General features: G+C 55.7%; 1 protein-coding gene across 3 annotated transcripts in view; it reads right to left on the bottom strand.

Annotated features, from left to right (window-relative positions):
* The window catches only part of BEND7 (BEN domain containing 7), a 79,501-nt gene that overhangs the window by 42,885 nt on the left and 13,597 nt on the right, over window positions 1-23,019 (bottom strand). For all 3 annotated transcript variants that reach the window (XM_055147565.1, XM_055147566.1, XM_055147567.1), the window contains 3 exons: window positions 13,971-14,270; window positions 9,935-10,057; window positions 6,271-6,530 (listed from right to left, as the gene is read on the bottom strand). In XM_055147565.1, the coding sequence (XP_055003540.1) occupies window positions 6,271-6,530; window positions 9,935-10,057; window positions 13,971-14,270 (683 nt within the window). The remainder of the gene's footprint in view (window positions 1-6,270; window positions 6,531-9,934; window positions 10,058-13,970; window positions 14,271-23,019) is intronic.

The raw sequence follows: 23,019 nt of genomic DNA, 5'->3' as shown, positions 1-23,019 counted from the left end.
TTTACTTATTATTTATTTATTTATTTTTACACCAGTGTTAAACTTTTTTTCTTTTTGGGTCATACCCAGCGATGCTCAGGGGTTACTCCTGGCTCTGCACTCAGGAATCACCCCTGGCAGTGCTTGGGGGACCCTATGGGATGCCGGGGATCGAACCCGGGTCGGCCGCGTGCAAGGCAAACGCCCTACCCGCTGTGCTATCACTCCGGCCCCACCTACACTGTATTCTTGCTGAGTTTTTCCCTCATCTGCTTCTTGGAGGGCAAGAACCGTTTCATTCATTTCGGTACTGCCTGGAAAATGGCCACACATTAACATTCACCGGCTCCAAGTCTGTGACCTGGGTTTTCGGAATTAATTCTCACCCTACCCAATGGCTACTGTCATTAGTTCCCGTTCCTAGATATGAAAATGAGGGCCTGGGGTGGGGGAGCGGGGCGACTGGTTCAAGATTGTCCAGCCAGGATGTGATATAGCCAGTCTGCACGATCCTCAGTGTGTTAATGAAGAAGTGGGAAAAATCACTTGCTTGGTTATTGGCGCTAGTCCTCACTGCGTTAGTCTCCGGCCAAGAAGGTGTTCAGGAAGCAGGTTCTGAATTCAGAACCTCGATTTTGAAAGTATCGATATTTTATGCCACTTACTAGAATGAAGACATAGAGGTGTTGATACAATTATCTTTTGGCAGAGGCGGGCGGGGGAGGGGAGGGTCCCAGGCGGTGCTGAGGGTCCTGAGAATCTAGCAGGGCAGGGTTCGATGCAGGGCCGGAAGGGATGCTCGGGTAAGAGTCACAGAGAGCTGATGACCTGTCACAGTCTCCTTCAGTCCCTCTCTAATTTGTGTGCTTTAGAGTTAATGGGAAATATTCTAGGAACTACACCAAAACAGAAAAGTGGATGGGGGGCCTTCCAAGTGATGTTCGAGGGGCCTGGGGCCACTGCTGGGGAGTGGGGCCCACAAGGCAGGCAGTGTTGCTCGGTCCCTGTGGTGTGGGGACTCCTCCGGCCTGCTCAGGACCTACAGGGCCGCACCCGGCCATGTCAGCAGCCTGTGCCGTGCTGGAGTTCACGTCCCGCTCAGACGCAGGCAAGTCCCTTAACCCTTGACCGTCCGTCCTTCCTTCCTTCCTTCCTTCCTTCCTTCCTTCCTTCCTTCCTTCCTTCCTTCCTTCCTTCCTTCCTTCCTTCCTTCCTTCCTTCCCTCCCATCATTTTCTTTTTTTCTTTTCCTTTTTTTTTTTCTTTTTGGGTCACACCTGGCGATGCACAGGGGTTACTCCCGGCTCTGCACTCAGGAATCACTCCTGGTGGTGCTCGGGGGACCATATGGGATGCTGGGAATCGAACCTGGGTCGGCTGTGTGCAAGACAAATGCCCTCTCCGCTGTGCTAACGCTCCAGCCCCTGGACTATCTTCATAGCCCATTAGAAACATTGTAAAAAAAACAGATCTGTGTTTCCCAAAGCCCCCAAACAAGCCAAACAAAAAGCAACAACGACAAAATAAACATATGCCTTGTAGGTGGCCCACAGAAGCACAGATGACCCTAGGTAATAGGAGAAAACAGTGACCATCAAAAAAAAAAAATTCCACAACTTCCTAAGTATCAGCAGAGCCTTAGGCTATGACCTATTCGGGACTCAAGTACCATTTTTAAATCTGGGATTTGGGGGCTGTTGTATGGTTTAGATTTGCACCTTCACAGGCAAACTGGAAATGGGTGAAATAATCCTGCCTCACCCCCTCCCGCCCACCCCTGCCCTCCACCCACCCTCGAAACGGTTCTGGCCACTCTTTCCTTCAGAGCGGTATTTGTTCACGTGTGTGCTCATTTATACACACAGAGGCTTACTTAACATATATATTTATATTTGTCCCCACAGAGGGACTCGGGGGGCTGCTGAGGGTTATTTAAAATGAAAGCATCTGCTGAGTGGCCGGCAGTCACCCGCAGGCCAGCCCTACTCTCTCTCTCTGCCAGGGTCACACCTGGCTCTGCACTCAGGAGTTACTCCTGGGGGTGCTCGGGGGACCCTATGGGATGCCGGGGATCAAACCCGGGTCAACCACATGCAAGGCAAACGCCCTCCCCGCTGTCTTATCCCCGGCCCCCGCCCCACCACTCTTCAGCTCTGCGTGGTGGGGAGGAAACGGAGGGCAGTGAGTGTCCGAGTGCCGTCGGGTCAGCCCTGTGCTGTCGCCCGGGCAGCCTGCAAGAACCGCCAAGACCCCCGTGACAGTCCTGAGCCGAGAGGAGAGAGTGTTGTCTAACCTTCTGCCTTCCTCGCATGCCAGCCGCCCCCGAGTGTCTGAGCACGGTGCCCACGTCCCTGCCCTGAGCTAGGAGAGCCCGCCCGTGGCCAGGCACTGGGGACGCGCTCACGGTCAGCGGGCGACATGGCCTTTTGCCTCTCCTTTCCTGCTGAATCAGCCCGAGGATGCGGTGCCCGGGCTCCAGGTGCTGCCTGGGTCATGTGAGTCTCGAGGCCCGGGCTGCAGGGGGCCACAGACAGTCTGCTGCGGGGCGAGCTTCAGGGGGGTGGGCGGAGGGCAGGGAAGAGGAAAAGGGAGTCTCGGCAGGGGAGAGTTGGAACCGAGGTGGAGTTCTAGGCCCAGGCTGACCCGAGCCTGGTGCAGCGTGCCTTTTGCAGACTAAAGGACTGCTGAATCTTCTGTGCCAGGCACAGCAGCCCGGCTCCCCCATGACTCGCACACGGTCACCCACTGCGGCGGTTCCTGCCGGGCTGCGCCATTTCTGGGCCGGAAGGGGATCTGGCGGTCATGGCCAGCCCTGCGGGGCGCTTCTGTGGGGGGTCCGTGGACGCACGTTTACTTGGGGACCCTACAAGCCCAAGAGTGTCAAGAGGCTTCCATCTCTACATGACGCGCTCCGGGGGCTTCACGGCAAACACTTTCTACCCTTAAGCGTCTTAGGCGTCAGGCGTCCCGTCCCCGTTAACTTCGACCTCTGACCTTCCTCCAGCGTGCCGGCGTCTAGCAGACGCTCGACGGCACCAGGTCACGGGGGCTGCCATGTGGAGCGGGAGACCGGCCCTGGCCTGGCCCTCCAGGCCCGCAGAGGTCAGGACACAGGCTCTGCGCGAGCCCACGCGGACTCCGTCCTCCTGTTCCCTCACGGGCTGAGAAGGCTGGTGCTGGTCTCTGACATCAGCTTCCTCAGCCGTCAATCTGAAGCCAGCCAACGCTTCCCGCGCCGGCAAACCACAGTGGTTCCCCACTGCCCACAGGACAAAGGCCAAGGGCCGTCTGCGTCTCTCCCCGTCTGGCCATGCCAGCTGGACAGCCGTGCAAAGGCCCGGTGGCCCCCTTGTCCGATCCCACAGCTCTGGGCCAGATCGGCTAACCCCGGGGACTCCCAGGGTTCCCACACATGCATCCCTGTATTCCAGCCTGGGTGGCCTTGACATTTTCACCACTTTTGAAGAAAACCACCCCAGGAGATGACCATGCACCTTCTGCTTTCCGGTCTTTACTTCCGCCAGATTTGGAAAGGCTCGTGGCTAAGACTAATAAAAGATTGGGTGCCGGCGTCGATGCCTCGGCTCGGACGGCCCCTTCCCTCGCGAGTCACCGGCTGCCTGGCTGGGCCTTGCCCAGGGCCTCACAGGGCAGCTCTCTAAGCCAGGCTGCAGACCAGTCTGGGCCTCATTTACGACGACTACGTGAACCTAACGGTCTATCTCTGCGGGACCGTGGGAAGGGAATACCCATTATATTTGGCTTTTCTTTAGAAACATGTTACGCTTCAAAGACTAGAGCTGGGTTTTTAATCGACAATTCTGAATCTACTTTGTTTGTTTGGCAGCTCTTGTTAGCAAGAATCATAAATAAAAAAGCAACCCTTGGGGGGCAGAGAGAGGACACATGGGCAGGGGGCTTTGCTCAGCCCGACCTCGCCTCAAGCCCCATACGGACCCCCAGCACCACCCGGAGTACGTGGCCCAAAAGGGGGAAAAAATTAAAAAATCAATACTTGGCATTTCAGTAAAATTATATTTATAATCTATTCTGTTTTTTGTTGTTGATTTTGGAGTCACACCTGGTGACACCCGGGGCTTACTCTGGCTCTGGGCTCAGGGTCCACTCTGGGCGGTTCCCGAGGGACAGCGAGTGGTGTGGGAGAGGCGCAAGGCCAAGTGCTCACCGCCGCTTTGCTTCCCCAGCCCTTCTAGCCCACCTACTAATATTTTTATTTATTTATTACTTTTGCTTTTGGGGTCACACCTGGTGACCCTGGGGGTTACTTCTGGCTCTGCACTTAGGAATTACTCCTACTGGTGCTTGGGGAACCGTATGGGATGCTGGGAATCGAACCCAGGTTGGCCATGGGCAGGGCAAACTCCCTCCCCGCTGTACTATGGTCCAGCCCCATATCTGACTAATATTTCTAGGGCCTTAATTAGGTCTCCCTCAATTTACCTCTGAAGTATACTTGAGACCTAAGAGACTTTTTCTTTTTTAAGGAGAAAGTTGTTATTAGCATCAGATTAGCCATTTAGAAGATGATCGATGCGACTTGATTATTCCTGATACTTCAATGCGCATCAGAAATGAATCCTTAGAAAATTCAAGAAAAATATTAAGAGCATGATGAAAACGACTTAACATTAAATGTATTTCTGTTGAGCAATAATCCACCTGCTTACAGATATGTAATCTGTGTGGGTTTCACAAACTGAGGTCGTAATTGCAGTAACAAGTATCACAGGATCTAATGAGCTGAGTAACCCAAACTCGCACATCGCTGTTAATGATTTTTTTGTTTGTTTTTTTGGGCCACACCTGGCAAAGCTCAGGGCTCACTCCTAACTCTGCACTCAGGAACTACTCCCGGCTGCGATCAGGGAACCTTACGGAGTGCTGAGGATCGAACCCAGATTAGTCAATGCAAGGTAAACTCCCTACTCTTCTATACTATCTCTCCAGCCCCAATTTATGACTTTTTAAAAAACAACTAAGTTCTTAGCCAGGGAGCCACACTACAGTGAGTAGGGCAGTGGTCTTCTACGTGGCCAGCCCAGGGCCGATCCCCGTCATCCCATATGGCCCCCTGAGCACCACCAGGCATGTTCCCTGAACACAGAATCGGGAGTAATCCCTGAGCCCTGCTGGGTGTGGGCCAGCAAAACAAACTAAGCTTTTAGCCTAGAAAAACTTCTAAGCAATTGTAGCCTATATTCATAGATGAAAAGGTGGACAAAATCTCTTTGTCTCCAAGGACTGGATGAAAGTTCAAATGATTTTCTTGTCCAGAAATGTCACAAGATCGCTATTTTTGTCATTCCCTTTTTTTAATGACCTCCGTGGACGCATGCTGGCGAATTGTCTTTCTGCAGTTTGAAAGTGAACACTTTATTTATTTATTTTTTTGAATAGCAATTTATTTCTTATTTCGAGTGTGAAAGGTAGGGCCAAACTCCAATCCCATCAGGGCTGTGGGAGTCTCAGCGGGAGGCTCATCCTATGCTATCGGATAATAATAGATCAGGCATCTCGTTTATTTTAGGAATTCTCAACAAGTGGAGACCGTAAACAGGGGTGCAGGTGCCAGCGAGGGCACAGAGCTAGGGAAGGGCACTGGCCACAGGCAGAGACCCACCCGTCGGTGGCCAGTTCTCCTGCCTGAGCCCCCCGTTGGGGACAGCACCGCCGACGGCTCAGATATTAAAATAGAAAAAAACCTTTCCAGTGTGTTAACCTATCATTACGCAGACTAAGTGGCACGGCTCCTCACCCTAATTAGCAGTATTGCTTGCATCTATAAAATAGAATTAGCACTCCTGCTCCTTTTTTATTATTAGTTTGTGTTTCTCGAAAGGTGTGACCTTATCTGGAAGGCTTTGTTCATTGACGCCCCTCTACAAAGGATTTAATTATGTTCTTTTAGTTCTCTAAGCTGAGGAAATTGAAAATGGCCACTGCAAAATTAAAGATGTTACAGAAATTAGGGAACAGGTTATTAATGCCCCCCCCTTCCTGCAGACACCGAGGATGGAAACCCGTCGAAGTAGCCAAGGCAGAGAAGAACTCCCCAGGGGAAAAGTCCTGGTCCAGACCGGAGCCCAATGCCCGCCTGTCCTCTTTCCCTTGTGTGTCCTGCAAGTTTCTCTGACTTTCTGGGGCCCCCACGAGCGAAGGGGGGAAGTTGCGTGAATGGGGGGGGGGGGGGGAAGTGCGTTCTGACTATAAAACTCCTGGAAGTTCTGTCACATTTACGTCAGCGGCCAGGAAAAAAAAATAATCAACTTACATCGGAGGAAGGAGATTCGAGAACAATGCCAAAGCCCAGCAGGCGCTTCTCCTCGGGGCTGTGCTGGGTGGCCCGGGGCGCGGGCGCGGGGGTGTCTGCCGTCTGCTCCGACCCCAGTCCCGACGCGCTGGGCTTGGGCTTCACGGTGAGAGGCTCCGTCTTGGGGGGGGCTTTTTTCTTCTTGTTTCTCTTGCGTGACACAGCCGCTCGCTGCGAGCACACGAGGGAGATGGGGGGCTGCTGCCGGCTCTGGCTTCCAGCTGCGGGGACAGTGAACAGGACACGTCAGGGGACGGAGACGCCCTCCCGCCCGGGAGCGTCTCTGCACCAACAGCAGGCCCCTTCCCGTTTCGTTTAGTCTTTGTTTGGGGGCCACACCCGGCGATGCTCAGGAGTTACTCCTGGCTCTGCACTCCGGAATCCCTCCTGGCGGTGCTCGGTGAGGATGGAGCCCAGGCCGGCCGTGCGCGAGGCAAGCGCCCTCCCCACTGCCCCATCACTCTGGCCCCGACAGGAGGCCCACTGAGGATGAAGTGAGGCCGGCCACATCTCGAGCCCTGGCCCCGGGGTAGCTCAGAGGCAGTTGGGCCTGATGCCAGCAAACAGTCCCACCACGCCGCTGTGGGAAGGACGCAAAGGAAGGTAACGAGCGGCGGGAAAACGTGCGTGGCTTTATGTGAAAGGCACAGGGCAGTTTCTTACCCATGAGAACCCGGGGGCCACGCTCTGTAAGCTCACCCGGGCCACTGCCAACTGCCTTCAAGGGGAAACTCACCCTTCGGCAATCTCCAAAATCAAGGGAGACAGAACAAGGCCAGTGATTTGGGCAAGTCTGGCCAGAAGAGACCTGTTGGCTGATTCTCCGACTGGTCCCCAAGGTGGGCAAAGCCTGCCCACTGACAGCGGCCGCTTCCGTCCTTTCTCGCCATGCAGGCTGCCCGCTCGCTCCTGACGCCCGGAGCACTGTGGTACTGGTTCAGACCAGGCCACAACATAAGACCACCACAGAAAATAACCCAACTCTAGGGCCAGAGAGAGAGCACAGTGGGCAGGGCACGGCCAGCCAGGGTTTGATCCCCGGCAACGCAAACGGTACTCCAAGCACCGTCAGGAGTGATCCCTGAGCTCAGAGGGAGGAATAAGCCCATGCACAGATGGGTATGGCCCCAAAACTGGGAAAGAGAGAGAAGGAAAGAAGGAAAAGAAAAGAAAGAAAAGAACAGGGTTCTTAGCAAGGCAAGCAAGTTAGTAAAATCCAAAGCAGCTTGAATTTCAAGAGGAAAGGCATACGCATGGAGCAGTTCTGACACTGAATCGATACTTAGCACGGGGAGTAATTACGGTTTTCACAGGTGTACTCTGAGAAGTTGTTTATTAACCGCTTAACAATACTCAAATGGAAAGTATACAGTGCTCTAATAGGAAAGTATGGCACTATTACGTGATTTTTATTGTGGGCTAACTATCAGTACAGCGTACCCAGATACCCGCGCACATGCCTACTTTATTTTACAGAGACACGTAACTTTAAGCCAGACGAAAATGCCAGACTTTAAATGTGGGTGAGTGCGGATCAGTTTCTATCCCTTTGCAAATAAAGAGTGTTGACACTTGAAACATGGTATTTTTCATCCCCAGATGGGAGAGAAAATTACAAATGAGCATGAGCGGTTACTGGTGCTGTAATGAGTGCTGGAAAGTTTCCTACCTGCGCGGTGACTAGGCGAGCTCAGCGAGTCTCCACCCTGGCGGCGCGAGCAAGTCACCGGGGCTTTTACAAAGCACCATTGCCCGGGCCTCGCCCCAGACCAGAGGAATCGGACTTCCGGGAGGCTCTGGGCTGCAGCCTTGCTTTCAAAACCCTCCGTGAATCCAGCCTAGGAGTGGAGAACTTTTCCTGTTTTTTTTTTTTTTTCTTTTTGGGTCACTCCCAAACTCAGGGGTTCCTCCTGGCTCTGCACTCAGGAATTACTCCTGGCGGTGCTCGGGGGACCATATGGGATGCTGGGGATTGAGCCTGGGTCGGCCACAAGCAAGGCAAACGTCCTCCCTGCTGTGCTGCTCTGGCCCCAACTTCTCCTGTTCTATCTGACTGCTCACCCAGGGCTAGATCTCCATTCTCACCCAGCTGCCAGCCAAGAGGTCTCGGAACTGCTGCCTCCCAGAGACCACTTCTTTCCAAGCCCCTCGATGCCAGCGAAAAGTAAAAATACTTCTGCGCTGAAGTGCTCAGGGGACCTCTGGTGCTTGCCTTGTCCCGAAACTGTGAGACAGCTCTGGTCCCTGGCATCCAGACGTATGGTCCTCCCTGAAGTAAAGGTGAAACTTCCTAAAGGCAGTTTAAATCCGAGCCTTGTACGCAACGGAGCTTAAGTAAATCTACCCGCACTACACCAATTCTTAAGTTTAAGAAAATTAAAGGAGACTCATTTATTCAGTTTATCCTCTCGGCTATTCTCCGGCTTTGGAATCGTTTACTGCCCTAATCTGCGAGGTGCAGGAAAGAAAACACGGCGACAAAGTGGCATTTACTTAATAGATTCTAAAAAGGCTTCAGTCAAGGATTTAAATGGTTGTAATTTGTAGTTTGCCATTTCAGTAGTAAGGAGCTTAAGGAACAAAATAAATCATTACAATTTCATGTGCATATTTTCTTAAGTGCTAACAAATTCTTCCTCCATAAGAGAGAGAGGGAGGGAGAATCCGTACATAATGAAGTAACCTTTCTTCCGAGCGCCTTATTTAGGAGATGTTAACCTTTGCTAGGTTCGTAAGAACACAGATTATCATGACTAAGCAAGGCCGGCTGAGTGCTGCTGGCCCGGCGAGGGGCTTGTGGCTCCCGGGGGTGCCACCCGTGGGTCCGGAGCATAATCGGCGCTTCCCGAGCGCCTTCTGTTCCCCTCACGTTAGGTAATCTCAGAGGCTGACAGGCCTAAGTATTACGTTTTTTATATCAAACCCTATCACCGAGTATTAAAGTTTTTCTAGGATTTTCTCCCCGGCACGGGGTCCCGTCTCCGCCCGCTGCCTTTCCTGGATGTCGACCCCACAGGCCACGGTGTGGCTCACGGGGACCTTCCCTGCTGAGAGGGCGAGGGTGGTGACTGCGTAGAGAGAACAGGGCTGTGGCAATAACCGTTTGACCGAAGGTGCCGCGAGGCCGTGGCCCCGGGGGTCCGGCTGTGGGGGAGCCTGGGCTCAGAGAAGGGGAACGGAGGCTGGAGCATGCCGAAAGGAAGAGCTTGGTTCTCCTCTGGCCGGCGAGGGGCCGGGACAGCAGCGAGTGGACGGACCATGCCAGAGGCCTGAGTGCCCCGTGGGGTCCCAGACGCGGGCAGGCCTCCTCCGCATTGGAGACTGGGTGGCTCCCAGCTCGGGGGCCCCACTGCGGGGCCAGACACGCTCCTTCTGTCCTGCAGCGGGGACAGGAGCCGGGGGCCGGCACAGGGTGCTCTCCAAATGCCCGGAACCCGTTCCTGAGGGCGTCGGGCTCGCAGGCAGAAACTGGCTAGACGGGCCAGGGGCAGAAGGGGGGTGGCCGGGAAAGCCGAGACAGCATCCATGGGAAGGAGCCCAGCAAGGCAGGCGGGTGGGGAGAGAACTCAGCACCCAGCACCCCGGGAGGGGGTCAGGGAAGCCCGGACACGCAGACGCCTCGTACCTGCCTGGATCTGCATCAGTTTCCGCATGGTCCTGAGCTCCTGCAGGATGGCCTGCAGGGTCGCCTGGCAGTTGCAGGTGCAGCAGCCGGGGCCCACCGACGGACTCCCCGCCGGAAGTTCTCCTGGGCAAGAAGGAAGAGAATGACAGACTCCACACAAGGAAGTAACAAAGCAGAGAGCAAAGACACGGTCCTGAGGGGATCTGGAGCCTGCGCAGAGAGCACGAAGCCGCCTCAGGAAAACGTGCTTGGTTGCCATCATCACCTGAGTGCTGTGCTTGGTCACCTCCACCACCTGAGTGCTGTGCTCAGTCATCTCTACCACCTGAGTGCTGTGCTTGGTCAACCCCACCATCTGAGTGCTGAGCTCAGTCGCCTCCACCACCTAAGTGCTGTGCTTGGTTGCCTCCACACCTGAGTGCTGTGCTCAGTTATCTCCACCATCTGAGTGCTGTGCTCAGTCATCTCCACCACCTGAGTGCTGTGCTCGGTCAACCCCACCACCTGAGTGCTGAGTTCGGTCGCCTCCACCACCTGAGTGCTGTGCTTGGTCGCCTCCAGCACCCGAGTGCTGGCTCCTACGAGGTGTGTGCTATTTCCCAGGGCGTGGAGCCCAGCTTGTGTGCACTACGCAGGCCCCAGCCCGTTCCTTATTGTCACCCGGTCCATTTCTGCCCATAGCGCCGTGAAGACTCACCGGACATCACGCTGTGCACTAACCTGAGCGCCGGCGTGGGCTTACCGAGAGTGACCTGTCCACTGCGCGCGGGATGAGACTCATACTCAGAGTTAAATGTTAAATGACCAAAAAAAAAAAAAAAATCGGAGTTCCCGTATGGAACCCGGCTGTGGCCTCAGGAACCGTGGGCGTGCGGGGCTGTGGAGGCCGGCGGGGTGTGGGTGCCGGGGAGGGACGGATTTAGACTCGACAGCTCAAGGTATTCTGGCTGTTCTGCCTGGTTGGTTCTGGGCCGTACCCCACAGTGGTCCTAGTGGCGGGGCCCGCAGGCCGTTCGGGGTGCTGGGGTCGGTGACCCCGCTGGGCCTCAGCTGCTGTGCCGTGGCCGTGGCCCAGGCGCCGCTGGCCGGCCCTGTCCTGCCACTTCATCGGGAGACATCCCGCAGCCCTCCCTGTTTCCCGGCCCCCCGTCCGTCTCACATCACTGTTGAAGTTGAATCTCTTCCTCAGGGAACCGAGCCTGACGCGCGTCTGTCTGGGCCGAGATCACTGGGACTTTGGGAGACTCACCTGCTCCTTCCTGCGGTCACACGAGCCCCGCTCCTGAGCGGGCCCGCCATGAACTCCCCACAGACACACACACACACACACACACACGCACACACGCACACACTCACGCACACACACACACACACTCACACGCACACACTCATGCACACACACACGCACACACTCACGCACACACGTGTACACACATGCACGCACACAGACACCTACACACGCATGCATATACACACGCGCGTGCGCACACACACACACACACACACACACGGGTTCGGTCCCAGTGCTCCATCTCGCTGTCCACGCAATGTGCCATGCCCGTGTGAATGACGTCCACACACACACACACACACACACACACACACACACACACACACGGGCTCGGTCCCAGTGCTCCATCTCGCTGTCCACGCAATGTGTCATGCCCATGTGAATGGCGTCTAACACTGAGTCCTACAGTGAGCACCGTGCGTCACACCCAAACAAGCTCCAGAAGCAGCCTGAACGCGTACATCCCGGGAAGCACAAAGGGGCCGGGGAGGCCGAGAGGGGTTTGCTTACTAATACGTGCCAGAGCGTATTTTATTCCTCCTCTGACTTCTCCCGTGGCAGGAGAATTAGGAGGGCCGCGGGGAATATTTCTAGCCACGGAGTACTATTTTTATCGTTTTTCAGAGGACAAAAGCAACCCTTTTTATCTTGTTATAAATCATTCTCTAATTTTAAAGAGAACTGACTTTCCCGCTGTCTGGAGGAGTTTTTAAAGAGCCATCTCCCTTGGCCTGGCAGCAGGCCAGCCAGTGGATCTGATACCGGCTTATGTAACTGGAGCCCCGAGAAGCCCATCTGTCCTGGGGCCCGGGGGCCTCGAGGCAGCGTCCGGGTGGCTTCAGGACTATTATAACCTCCGAGAGATTATGTTCAGGAAAATCAAAACGTGGGCCCAAGCGACAGCACAGCGGTAGGGCGCTTGCCTCGCATGTGGCTGACCCAGGGTCTATCCCCAGCACCCCACGTGGTCCCCGAGCACAGCCAGGAGTAACCCCTGAGCAGTACCGGGTGTGGCCCCAAAATAAAAATAGGAACAAAAAAGATCAAAACTCAGGGCCAAAGAGAGAAAGTAGGAGAGCTAAGATAAGTGTTTTGCTTTCACTTCCGTGGCCACGACCCTGGTTCAAATCCCCAGCACCGCGAGTGGTCCCTCAGTACAGAGCCGAGAACGGCCCCTGAGCACCACCAGGTGAGCGCTAAACCCCCACCCCATAAAAGGAGAAAAAAAAAATCAAAACAGTGTGCATTGTTTTGAAGGACACTGAACTGGAAAAGCAACACTTAACTTTCCAAGGAAACCAAAAACACATTTTTCTTTAAAAAAAAAAAAAAGCACATCTGGCTGTGCTCAGGGCCGACTCCTGGCTCTGCACTCAGGGATCACTCCTGGCAGGCTCGAGGGACCATATGGGATGCCGGGGACCGAACCTGGGTCGGACATGCGCAAGGCCAGTGTCCTCCCTGCTGTGCTGTCCCTGGCTATGAAAACACATTCTTCCTTCCTCTCGTTCTCGGGAGGAAACTGGAGACCAGCGCATCTAGAAATGATCTTTAGAACAAGGAAAGTCCAATGTCGCTGGATGGAAAATTAACCCGACTTAAAAAAATAATCCACTCTTTCCTTAAGCTTGGGGGAGAAAAATGCCATTTGGATTTTTTTTTCCTCCTTAACAAGAATTCACACGAGAAACTTTTGCTTTAGAAGAGTAATTTCCAGCCCTCATGAAACAGGTTCTAAAATACAGATCAGGTGGGCAAGAAAATGAGAGCAAGGGGCGGTGAGTGACCTGGTGTGAGGGCTGAGCCTGCACCCGGACAGGGTCCAAGCGGTCACAGACTGACAGGAGAGTAAGAGGATGTTAATTAGGATGTTAATTATGTGTTCAGAGAACAGGAAGCTGCTTTAATGACCCAGGTAGCTCTCCTGCCCTCATCTTCATTGCTTTGTGATAATATCTGCGTAAAGTGGGGCTGGAGCGATAACACAGCGGGTAGGGCGTTTGCCTTGCACGTCGCCAACCTGGGTTCGATTCCCAGCATCCCATATGGTACCCTGAGCACCGCCAGGAGTAATCCCTGAGCATCACCAGGTGTAACCCAAAAATCAAAAAAAAATCTGCGTAGAGTGAATGAGAGTTTTAACTCTGTGTGTGTGTCGGGGGGGGGGGGTACATCCAGAAATGCTCAGGGCTTACTCCTGGCTCTGTGCTCAGGGATCACTCCTGATGGGGCTGAGGTAACCACATGGAGTGCCAGGGATTGAACCCAGGTTGGCCACATGCAAGGCAAACCCTCCCCGCTGTGTGATGGCTCTGGCCCCGAGCTTTAGCTTCTTTTACTTTTGCTTTTTGGGTCACACCTGGTGATGCTCAGGGGTTACTCCTGGCTCTGAACTCAGGAATCACCCCTGGCGGTGCTCAGGGGACCCTATGGGATGCCGGGGATCGAACCCGGGTCGGCCGTGTGCAAGGCAAACGCCCTCCCCGCTGTGCTATTGTTCCAGCCCTGCGTTAGCTTCTTAATAAAGGAAACTCTCGCCAGCGATGGCCTCTGCTGGCGCCCCGGTGATTTCTGGCTTCTCCATATTCCCTCATTCTTCCTCTCCAGTGAACTCCGCTAAGGCTGACGCTGAGGATGGCTATAACCCACGCACCGTATTAGCTCAGGAAACAGGCGGGTATTTTTCAGTAAGCCGCCCCTGCCCTCAGCCCCCAGGCCCGTGCCGGATGCTGATAATGGCCGTACCGTTGGAGCTTCCAGCGGTGTGGGGCTGAGTCTGGAAGGTTCTAGAACGGGTGCCATACTGCCCTGAGAACTGCCCGCTGTGGGGTGGCAGCTCGTTCCAGGCCCCTCGTGCCGAGGGCTGGAGGCTCTGGGGGTCCGCAGGGGCGTTCAGACGCGGCGGCCAGAGGGACTCCAGGTCCTGTGGCTCTTCCTTGAGTTTCTCTCCTTCCTTGCCGACGCGCTGGTAGATCCTCCCGGCGCTGTCATTCAGTAACCTTCTCATTCCTGTAACTTGTTTTTTAATTTCCATGCTTTCATCTCCTAATGGAAACAGGGCCAAAGATATCACTGTAAATTAGCAGAAGGGAAAACAGTCTGCAGGGAGACAAAACCTTTCTCTGGAAACAGGAAAGATGGCTGATTGCAGATGCAAGCATCCAGAAACTTCAGCCGTCCCTACAGAACGGGCATGAGTTTCCTGGGGCATCTCTTTTTAAAAATCTCCTTCTCCGGGGCCGGAGCGAGTGGACAGGATGCTTGCTTGCAGTGGGTAGGGTCCGACCCCCTGCACCCCATAGGGTCCCTCGAGCACCACCAGAAGTGATTCCTGAGTGCAGAGCCAGGAGGAACCCCTGAGCATCGCCAGGTGTGACCCCCCAAAGCCAAAAAAACAATAAGAAAAAAATCTCCTGGTCAAATGATAAAAGAGGTTCGCCCCCCCCCCCCCGCCCCGCCCTGAATGTGTCTCATCTGGCTTGAGCTTTTAGTTCCTTCTTTGGAAGCATTTTTTGAGCGAGAATGTCATAAGGAAATTGGGACATAAGGCCAAGGCTCGGGGGCCAGAGCCAAAATCACCTAATCATTTGGGATGGAAATGAAGGTTCGAGAAGGGCCGGACGCCTCACCACCACAGTGCAGACGCCAGGCAAAGCCAGTGCCAGCTGGTGGGAGCATGGGGGACCACCCACAGAGGGTCCCCGCCTCCCACAGCCCTGCCACGGCAGTGCGGGAGCAGAGGCCGCCGTGCATGAGGGGCAGCCTGGCTCTGCATTGTGCCGGCGGAGACCTCACCCCTCTCCACGCAGCTCTGCACTGCACACACGCGTGACACGGAGTGGTGGTGCCATGCAAACACCTCCAGACCTCTGCCATGGACAGCTCTTAAAGATCTCCTTTCCCATAATGGGCTAATAACAACAACTATTTAATCTGGGCTGGAAAGGTAAGACAGCGGTAGAGCACTGGCTGGCACACAGCTCACCTGGCTCCGTCGTTAAGAACCCAGGTGGCTCCCTGAGCCCAGCCAGGAGTCAGCCCTGAGCACGCCTGGTGTGTCCTCACTCCAAACAGGTTTAAGACACCTGCGTGCGGACCAAGGATGCTTAATACAAATGAAAGGGGACCCTAAAGTCATACAGGTTGGGAGCAGAGCATGTGAACAGCGGGGGCGTTTGCCTTGCACACAGCTGACCAGGGTTCGATCCCCGACATCCCAGAGGGTCCCCCAAGCACCGCCAGAAGTGATTCCTGAGAGCAGAGCCAGGAGTAACCCCTGAGCATCGCTGGGTGTGACTCAAAAAGAGAAAAACAAGATTCATACAGGTAGATAATATTTTTTTGTAAATAATAATGCTAGATGCCGCCCCTGTTTGGCCGTTTCAGACAGCTCTGAGACACCGCTCAGCTGCACCTCCCCCAGGACCAAGCCCCGATTACGTCCCAATCCGGATGGTGAGCCCGTGTCTGATGCAGGGTGAGCACACACGCACACAGGGATGTGACTCGATGCCTTGAATTTTAACTACAAGGAAAAGGAAAGGTCAACAGAATGTCTCTAGCCGGCGAAACTCAGCTCCTGCAATAAACGCCTTTAATCTAATGACGCTTTAACACAGCAGCGTCGAACACGCAGGATTTCTCTGCAGAACTGGGAACTGTTCAATTAGTCTCGGCATTTTGTGTTGCCTCGCTGAATATAAGCTCAATTATCAGGAAACTTCCACATATTTTTTTTCAATTAAGGGGAAAAAATTATTTTTGCGGTGTTGGGGATCGAACCCAGAACCTCACATAGTGATACACAAGCTTTATCACGGAGCTACATCCTGGGCCCTTTCACAGACTGTTCAAGGGTGTGGACGAGGGGTGGACTCTGTTCTTGAGGCCCCGCAAGGGTAAGCACAGAAACGACACCCATCTTCTCCCATCTTCTCGTTGACGGACCACCGGGGCCGGCATGAGCACGGGACATCCTTCTGTGTGTGATAAAACTCTCTGCACACCAGACACCTGCGAGCCGACGCTAGCGAGACAACACATCAGCGTGCGGGTCTGAGGAGAGTGATGCTGAGGCGGCACAATTCCACAAGGAACAGGAGCGGGTGTGGGCGGGGGCGGGGGGCTCCAGGGAACCGGGAGGTAAACCAGCGAGTGTGGTTCGGGGGTGCCAGACTCAAGTGACTTTCCTGGCAGCCTCTCAGTCTGGCCCGGGGTAGCGGCAGCTTCTTCCCACGGGGGTCCCGTCCCTGGTAGAACCCTTGTTTCGGGGACACTGGTGGGGAGCAGCACCCCCCTCCTGGCTCCCTAGAGGGTCTGCCCCTATGGCCACACTGCCTGAGCCTGCCTGGTGCCCACTCCTACTCCCACAAGGACCCCAAGACCCCAGGAGAAGGGCACTGGGAGGCTGAGTGCTCCCAGAAAGCGCCATCTGTAGGGAGGGGAAACAAAATAAAGGTCACTGCAGTTCTGGAACTTTCTAAGAGTGAGTCATGACCTCATGTCACAGAGGTCTAAAAAGATTAGAACTTCTGACCTGAAAATCACAAGGTGGAAAAGACAGCTGGGGTTTGTTCTATTTTCTCTTCCTGGTCGAGTGCCAGAAGCCGGAGGTGAAAGGGCACAGAGAATTCTGCGGTGAGCCCGCAAGTGTCTCAGAAGCATTTCTGCCTAAGTCAAATGCGCGCGTGCACACAGACACACACAGACACACAGACACACACCACACTCTCGGGGAGCCAGGGGCCACGGGGGCTGCGAAGGTCCAGGGTCACCTGCCTGACCTCCTATCCCAAAGCAGGGACGCCAGGGAAGGTGCAGTGGGGACATGGTCTGAGGGCCAGGCTGGCTCCCTGGAGGTCACCCGGCTGTGTGTGTGGGTGTGTGGGGCTCCCAAGTCAGTTGTAGGGACCAGCATGGGTCACTTCCTTTAGCCACAAGGGGCCGGGGGCGAGAGTGTGGAGCCCACTTCCATGGGCCGGCCGTGTAGTCCCTGAGGCAGAGGCTCAGGGCTGATGTGTGACTGTCCGGCACAGGGTGAGACGCTTGGTCGGCCTCGGCGTGGGGTAGCCACCGGCTCGCACACCAGGAGCCGCTGCCGAGCCCCTCCGCCTCCCTGGCACAGGGGTCCCACTTCCGGACCACACGGCAAAGGCCCGGCTCAGTCCAGCGCCCACCTTGCTGCTGGGGTGGGGGGAGGGGGCAGGCAGGTTCCCACAGAGCACCCGGGCCCACAGGGGCACATGCATCCTCCCCAGACAGGGGTGCAAATTCTGTCTGGCACGGGGAGCCGGGGTCCTTTAATTGTTCAGAAAGTGGGAGTACGGGGGCCGAGAGATAGTACAGCAGACGGGCGCTGGCCTTACCTGCCTCACGCGTGGCCGGCCCTGCCATCCCCAGCGCCACACATGGCCCCGAGCCCTGAGTGCAGAGCCACGGGCAGCTCCCGCCAGCTCTGGGCGCAGCCTCAGAACCGAACCAAGAACGTCGGCGGGAAGCGTGTGCACAGTGGGGCCTTGGCATGCTCGGGACAGCCCTGTCTCCCGGGCTGGGGTCAGTCAATGTCTCATTCCCTGCGGGGATGCCGGGGACACAGGTGGCACGGAGGGGTTCTCTGCAGACACACGACTCTCCAGAAACCTTCCCCGCGCCTGGCTGGTTTCCAGACCTATCTGCGTCCTCGCTTACACGCGGCTCCGTGAGAGCCGATCACTTGGAAACACAAAGTCATCTTACAGATGGATCCATGCTATGCGACATACAGCCTTGGGCGTCAAAACCTCAACTTGCAGAAAAATTCTTGAATCAAGGGGCCAAGGCAAGAGTACAGTGGGGAGGGCGTTTGCCTAGCGCCCAGCATCCCATACGGCACCCCCAGACCCCCCAGCACCGCCAGGAGTAATTCCTGAGTGCAGAGCCAGGAGTAACCCCTGAGCATCGCTGGGTATGACCCAAAAAGACCCAAAAAGGAAAGAGAAATCCTTTGAAGTGCTGAGAAACCACCTTCCCTAGGCAATCCAGCGTTGCTAACTCACTAGCTCACTTCCCCTTAATGTGGATAAGTGCAGCCCTGAAACGCAGGAGGCGCTCCCTCTCCCTCACTTGGTCAGGACGGAACAGGTTCATTCACAGCGAGCGGCAGCCATGGGGCCAGAGTGGCCAGAGCGGAGTCACCAGCATGTCAGCCCCAGCCACCCAGGGCCACGCGTGGGACGGTGGGCTGCGGGGCCCGAGCTTCCCACCCCGCCCGGCACGGGCTGCTTTTATCTACCATCTGGTCCAGTTTGGGATCATTCAAAGGGATGATGAAAAAGTCAACCAAATAGATGAAGGCGCCGAGGCAGGGCTTTGGAGAGGGGAGAGGGGCTGGCGCTGGCCACTCTGTTCCCCTCCGCCACCCTGGGTGATCATGAGGAGTGCATTGTTCTCTCCCAACCAGGGGAAAGTGGACGCACACTGAAGCTGCCAGCAGGAGGTTGGGCAACATCGCTCAGGGGATCCCCTCTGCTCCACCAAGCCTGCACCCAGGGCACCCCCAGAAGTGCGGGGAGGCGTGCACGAGAGGGACAATGAGGCTTTTCTGTCCCCAGGAGGGTTGTGCAATGCTGCGAAGACGTGTGGAAGAAAGACAGCAGGCTTTTACAATGCCTTGATTTTTCTCGGTGACAACACCTCCAAGGAACAAATGACAAAGAAGTTATCAGGGGGCCGGAGTGCTAGGACAGAGTGTAGGGTGCACGCACAAGACCTGGGCTCAGTCCCCGGGAACCCAGTGTGGCCCCTCGGGTAGAGGCCGGAGTGATCCCTGAGTGCAGAGCCAGGAGAAGCCCTGAGCTGCTCTGGGTGTGTCCCAACAGCCCCCTCCCCAACAAAAAGGAAGAACGAGGATTTATCAGTGAGAAGTACTAATATGCCCAGGACTCAGGAGGAGGGTCCGGAAACCCACTGGCAGCTCAGGCAGACGCAGAGCCATGTGGAGAATGTCCCCCGTGCCCCGAGTTCCCCCGAGCACTGCCAGGAGCAAGCCCTGAGCCAGTAGGTTGACGGTACAGCAGGGAGGGCGCTGGTCTCGCGCGGGCCAACCCTGTTCCAGTCCCCGGGACCGCCATGTCGCCCCCCAGCACCACCAGGAGTGACCTCTGAGCGCTAAGTCCGGAGCCCCTCTAAGTGTGCCCCCCAAACGCACACAACAAAGGCCTCCGTGCTGGAGTGTGAGAGGAACGGGAGGCGTCTGTGGTGGGTGGGGGTGTGGCGTTCGCTACCTGCCTCCCACATGGCTGCCCGCAGCAGAAATGGCCTGGCCTCCTGGGTCCGCAGGAAACGGCCACGGGTTCCAAGCGGGCGTTGGTGGGGGGGGGGCAAGGAAAATGAGCAAAGTGTCGGCGGGAAGCATGTGTGTGAGAATCGATGCCTGAAGCACCCCTGGGAATATTCCAGAACGTTCAGGGTGCCAGTGAGTGTGGTGACATGTGCTTTGGACGGTGGGCGAGGGAGAAAATCGCTGCAACATCCTGTGGTTGACCCCAAAACCACAACGGGGCTGTGCGGGGACACGTGGCGAGTGTCTCAGCGTCCTGGGCATGAAACTTCTTGGCAGGAAGAGGAGCCCAGTGGGTGCTTGGTGCTTGCAGCGGAAGGACAACTAAGTTCCCTGCAGGCCGCTCTAGGTGGCGGCAGGGTCATTCATGCCTTCTCTCAGTGTTTCTTGTATGATGCCGCCTATGGGACTGTGCGAGCAGAGGAGTGTGATGAGAGAGACACGGGCTAGGTCTCTCCCGCCGGACTGCACAGCCTGGGCCGGGTCAGTTCTGGGACGGTTCTAGCACGTCTGTCATCCCGGGAAGGGACGGGTCATCGGCTGGCCCGAGCCTGCGGCGAGCACTCAGGAGAGGAATCAGGTGAGACGGCCAGGGAGTCCGGCTGGGAAACTGGCCTTGGGAGGCGAAAGGACAGGCCCCGGGCCAAGGCGCGGAGCCACGCCGGGAGCGGAAGCCCACGCCGGGGCGAAACAGGAACGTGCAGCTCAGGAGAGGAACGGCCGTGCCAGTCTCTCCCGCTCCGATTCTGATGTTCACGGAAGCTACTTGGCCAAGAGCAGCGGCGCACAGAGCCCCTTTTTTGGGGGAGGGGGAGTGTCATTTGGAAAATAACTGCAGTTTCATTGACAGGAATTCATCCCATAGAAAAATCTGAACCAACGCAGAACGATGTCCACGGCAGCACCATTTGCTACTGGGACGCTGGGAACAGGCCAAGCATTTATCAATAGAGCATTAGGGAAATGAATTCCCATCAGGGTAATGAAACGACGGCCTATCGTTACCTATCGGCAAAGCGCGGAGCAGACCCAGGGCTGTTTAGAAGTCTGTGCAAGATAAACGGCAGTCCCCAAGAGACGAGGACACAATTATCTCACCCAGTCCTCGTAACAAGGCCGAAACATCCGATCTCACTGCAGGTGTGTGCACATGTGCGTACACACACACACACACACACACACACACACGCACACGCACGCTCACGGCTGCGCCTTGCACACTTTCACTGGTCATTGCCGGGGAGTGTGACAGGACAGCAGCTTCCCCTTCCCCTTCAGACCTTGCTGTTGAGCCCAGGCTGGGTTTGGAGTGGGCTGTGCCCCTCCGTGGTAACAAGACCAGCCCAGGCTTCCGTGCCGTTTCCCCTGGGGCACCGCAAGGCTGGGTGCGGGGCCGTGCGAGCAGAGCTGGCTGCATGGGTGTTTGGGGCGTCAAAACCCCTTTTGTAACGCTGTCCAGGAATGTGAGCAGTGTGGCCAGAGGAAAGTCAAGAAAGGTGGAGTGGGGCGTGGACGGTGTCGCCACGGCCGGGGCACATGCCTGAAATGACTTTCTCGGAAGCTCCCTCCCACTCACCAGCGGTGGCGCTTTCCTTCAGGACCGTTTTAGGGAGGCATCGTGCTTTAGGGGTGGTCTCGAGCTTGCCGCTCTGCTGGCCCACCCCCTCCTCCACTCCCTCCTTCCCCCCGGCACCCCGTCCATCCCTCAGCCTGCACTGCCAGTTCTGTGGTTACGCCTCGGGTTTAAAGGCACTAGGAGGGGGCGAGGACCCGAGCCTCCGTGGACGGCGCCCCCCTGTGTCCCAGGCCCTCTGGCCTCTGTTTAATGCCGATAACAGCCTCTGATATCAGCCAAACCGCTTTCCCAGGAAAATGGACATTTGGTGGTTCAAGATTTCACTGTCCAGCAGCCTCTCGTGCTGTGAGCGTTGCCAGGCTCGCAAACGTCTCCTTAGTGCCATCACCAAGCTACGGGGCTTGTGGGTATCCAGGGAGCTGTTGTGACAAGTGCTGGGCGCTGTCCGAGTCACGTGACTGTCCAGTGATGTGAATGCACGCGCTGGGGGCAGTGACCCCCACTGAAGCCCCACTTTTTGGGGGGCAACTCAATGGTGCTCAGGGGTTTCTCCTGGCTCTGCACTCAGGAGTGACTCCTGGCAGGGCTCGGGAGAACATACGGGGACTCAAATCCAGGTCAGCAACGTGCAAGGCAAGAGAGACGCCCGCTTTACCATTGCTCCAGGCCCCGCACTACTTGTTTGGATTCTGACTCGGCCGCGAACAGGCACAGCGCCTTCCTTTCCACTTGGGGCCATGGCTCCCGAGATGCCCGGGTTTTTTTTTTTTTCTTTTTGGGTCACACCCAGTGATGCTCAGGGGTTACTCCTGGCTCTGCACTCAGGAATCACCCCTGGCGGTGCTCAGGGGACCATATGGGATGCTGGGAATCGAACCCGGGTCAGCCGTGTGCAAGGCAAACCCCCTACCCACTGTGCTATCGCTCCAGACCCAGATGCCTGTTTTACCTCAGCCAAAGTTTTAAAGTTGGGAGAGGTAGGAGTAAAGATCTGCGATCAGGGTTCTGTGAAATGTTGAGCTAATGTCTTCCAAGGCACCCTGAGGAGAGACAGAGCCAGACGGGGGATTGAGCCGCTTCCGAACCCCTGCAGAGGGATAACCAAGCTCCTGCCTGCATCCCGAGACAGAGAAAACACTCGGGATCTTCAGAAAAAGACAATTCTTTCCAGTAGAACTTGAAACGCTGATCTTCAGCTCAACTGTACAGAAAATGACCCGCCAACCGGCCTCCTCCCGAGGGGGAATTTACAGAGAGCTTCACCCTGGGCCGTCCCAGGCTGGATTAAGCCCTGGTTCTAGAACATTCCCCAGTCATTCAACATTTAAAAGCATTCCAATTAAATAGATCTACATGCCATCGCACGGTTGCATCCCTACTGTAAGTGATATTAATGACAGTGCAAAACGGATCACATTCACAGCTCCCCTGCCTCCCCCGGACCTCGAGGAACTGGGACACCCGGCCCGAGGCATGTGGACCGCAGTGAGTCCCCTCAAGTGAGATTAAGGGGAACGGGCTGGAGGCGGCGAGAGCCTCAACGGGTGATTACATGATTTGTGACCACTGTCAGGGAAAGAAACGCATTTTCATGATGACCCAAATATCCTCCCTCCCTCCCTCCGTCTCTCTCTCACACACACACATCCCATGAACATAACAAAGTTTCATAGCACAGCAGTTGGGAGTTCGCCTTTCCTGCGGCCGACCTGAGTTCAATTCCTCCGCCCCTTTCGGAGAGCCCGGCAAGCTACCGAGAGTATCGAGCCTGCACGGCAGAGCCTGGCAAGCTACTCTTGCGTATTGGATATGCCAAAAACAGTAACAATAAGTCTCTCAATGAGAGACGTTACTGGTGCCCGCTCAAACAAATCGATGAGCCACGGGATGACAGTGACAGT

This window comes from Sorex araneus, chromosome 9 (assembly GCF_027595985.1).
Source record: "Sorex araneus isolate mSorAra2 chromosome 9, mSorAra2.pri, whole genome shotgun sequence".
Lineage (NCBI taxonomy): Eukaryota > Metazoa > Chordata > Mammalia > Eulipotyphla > Soricidae > Sorex > Sorex araneus.
The sequence above is the reverse complement of the archived record's forward strand: the minus strand, read 5'-3'. Positions and strand labels throughout refer to the sequence as shown.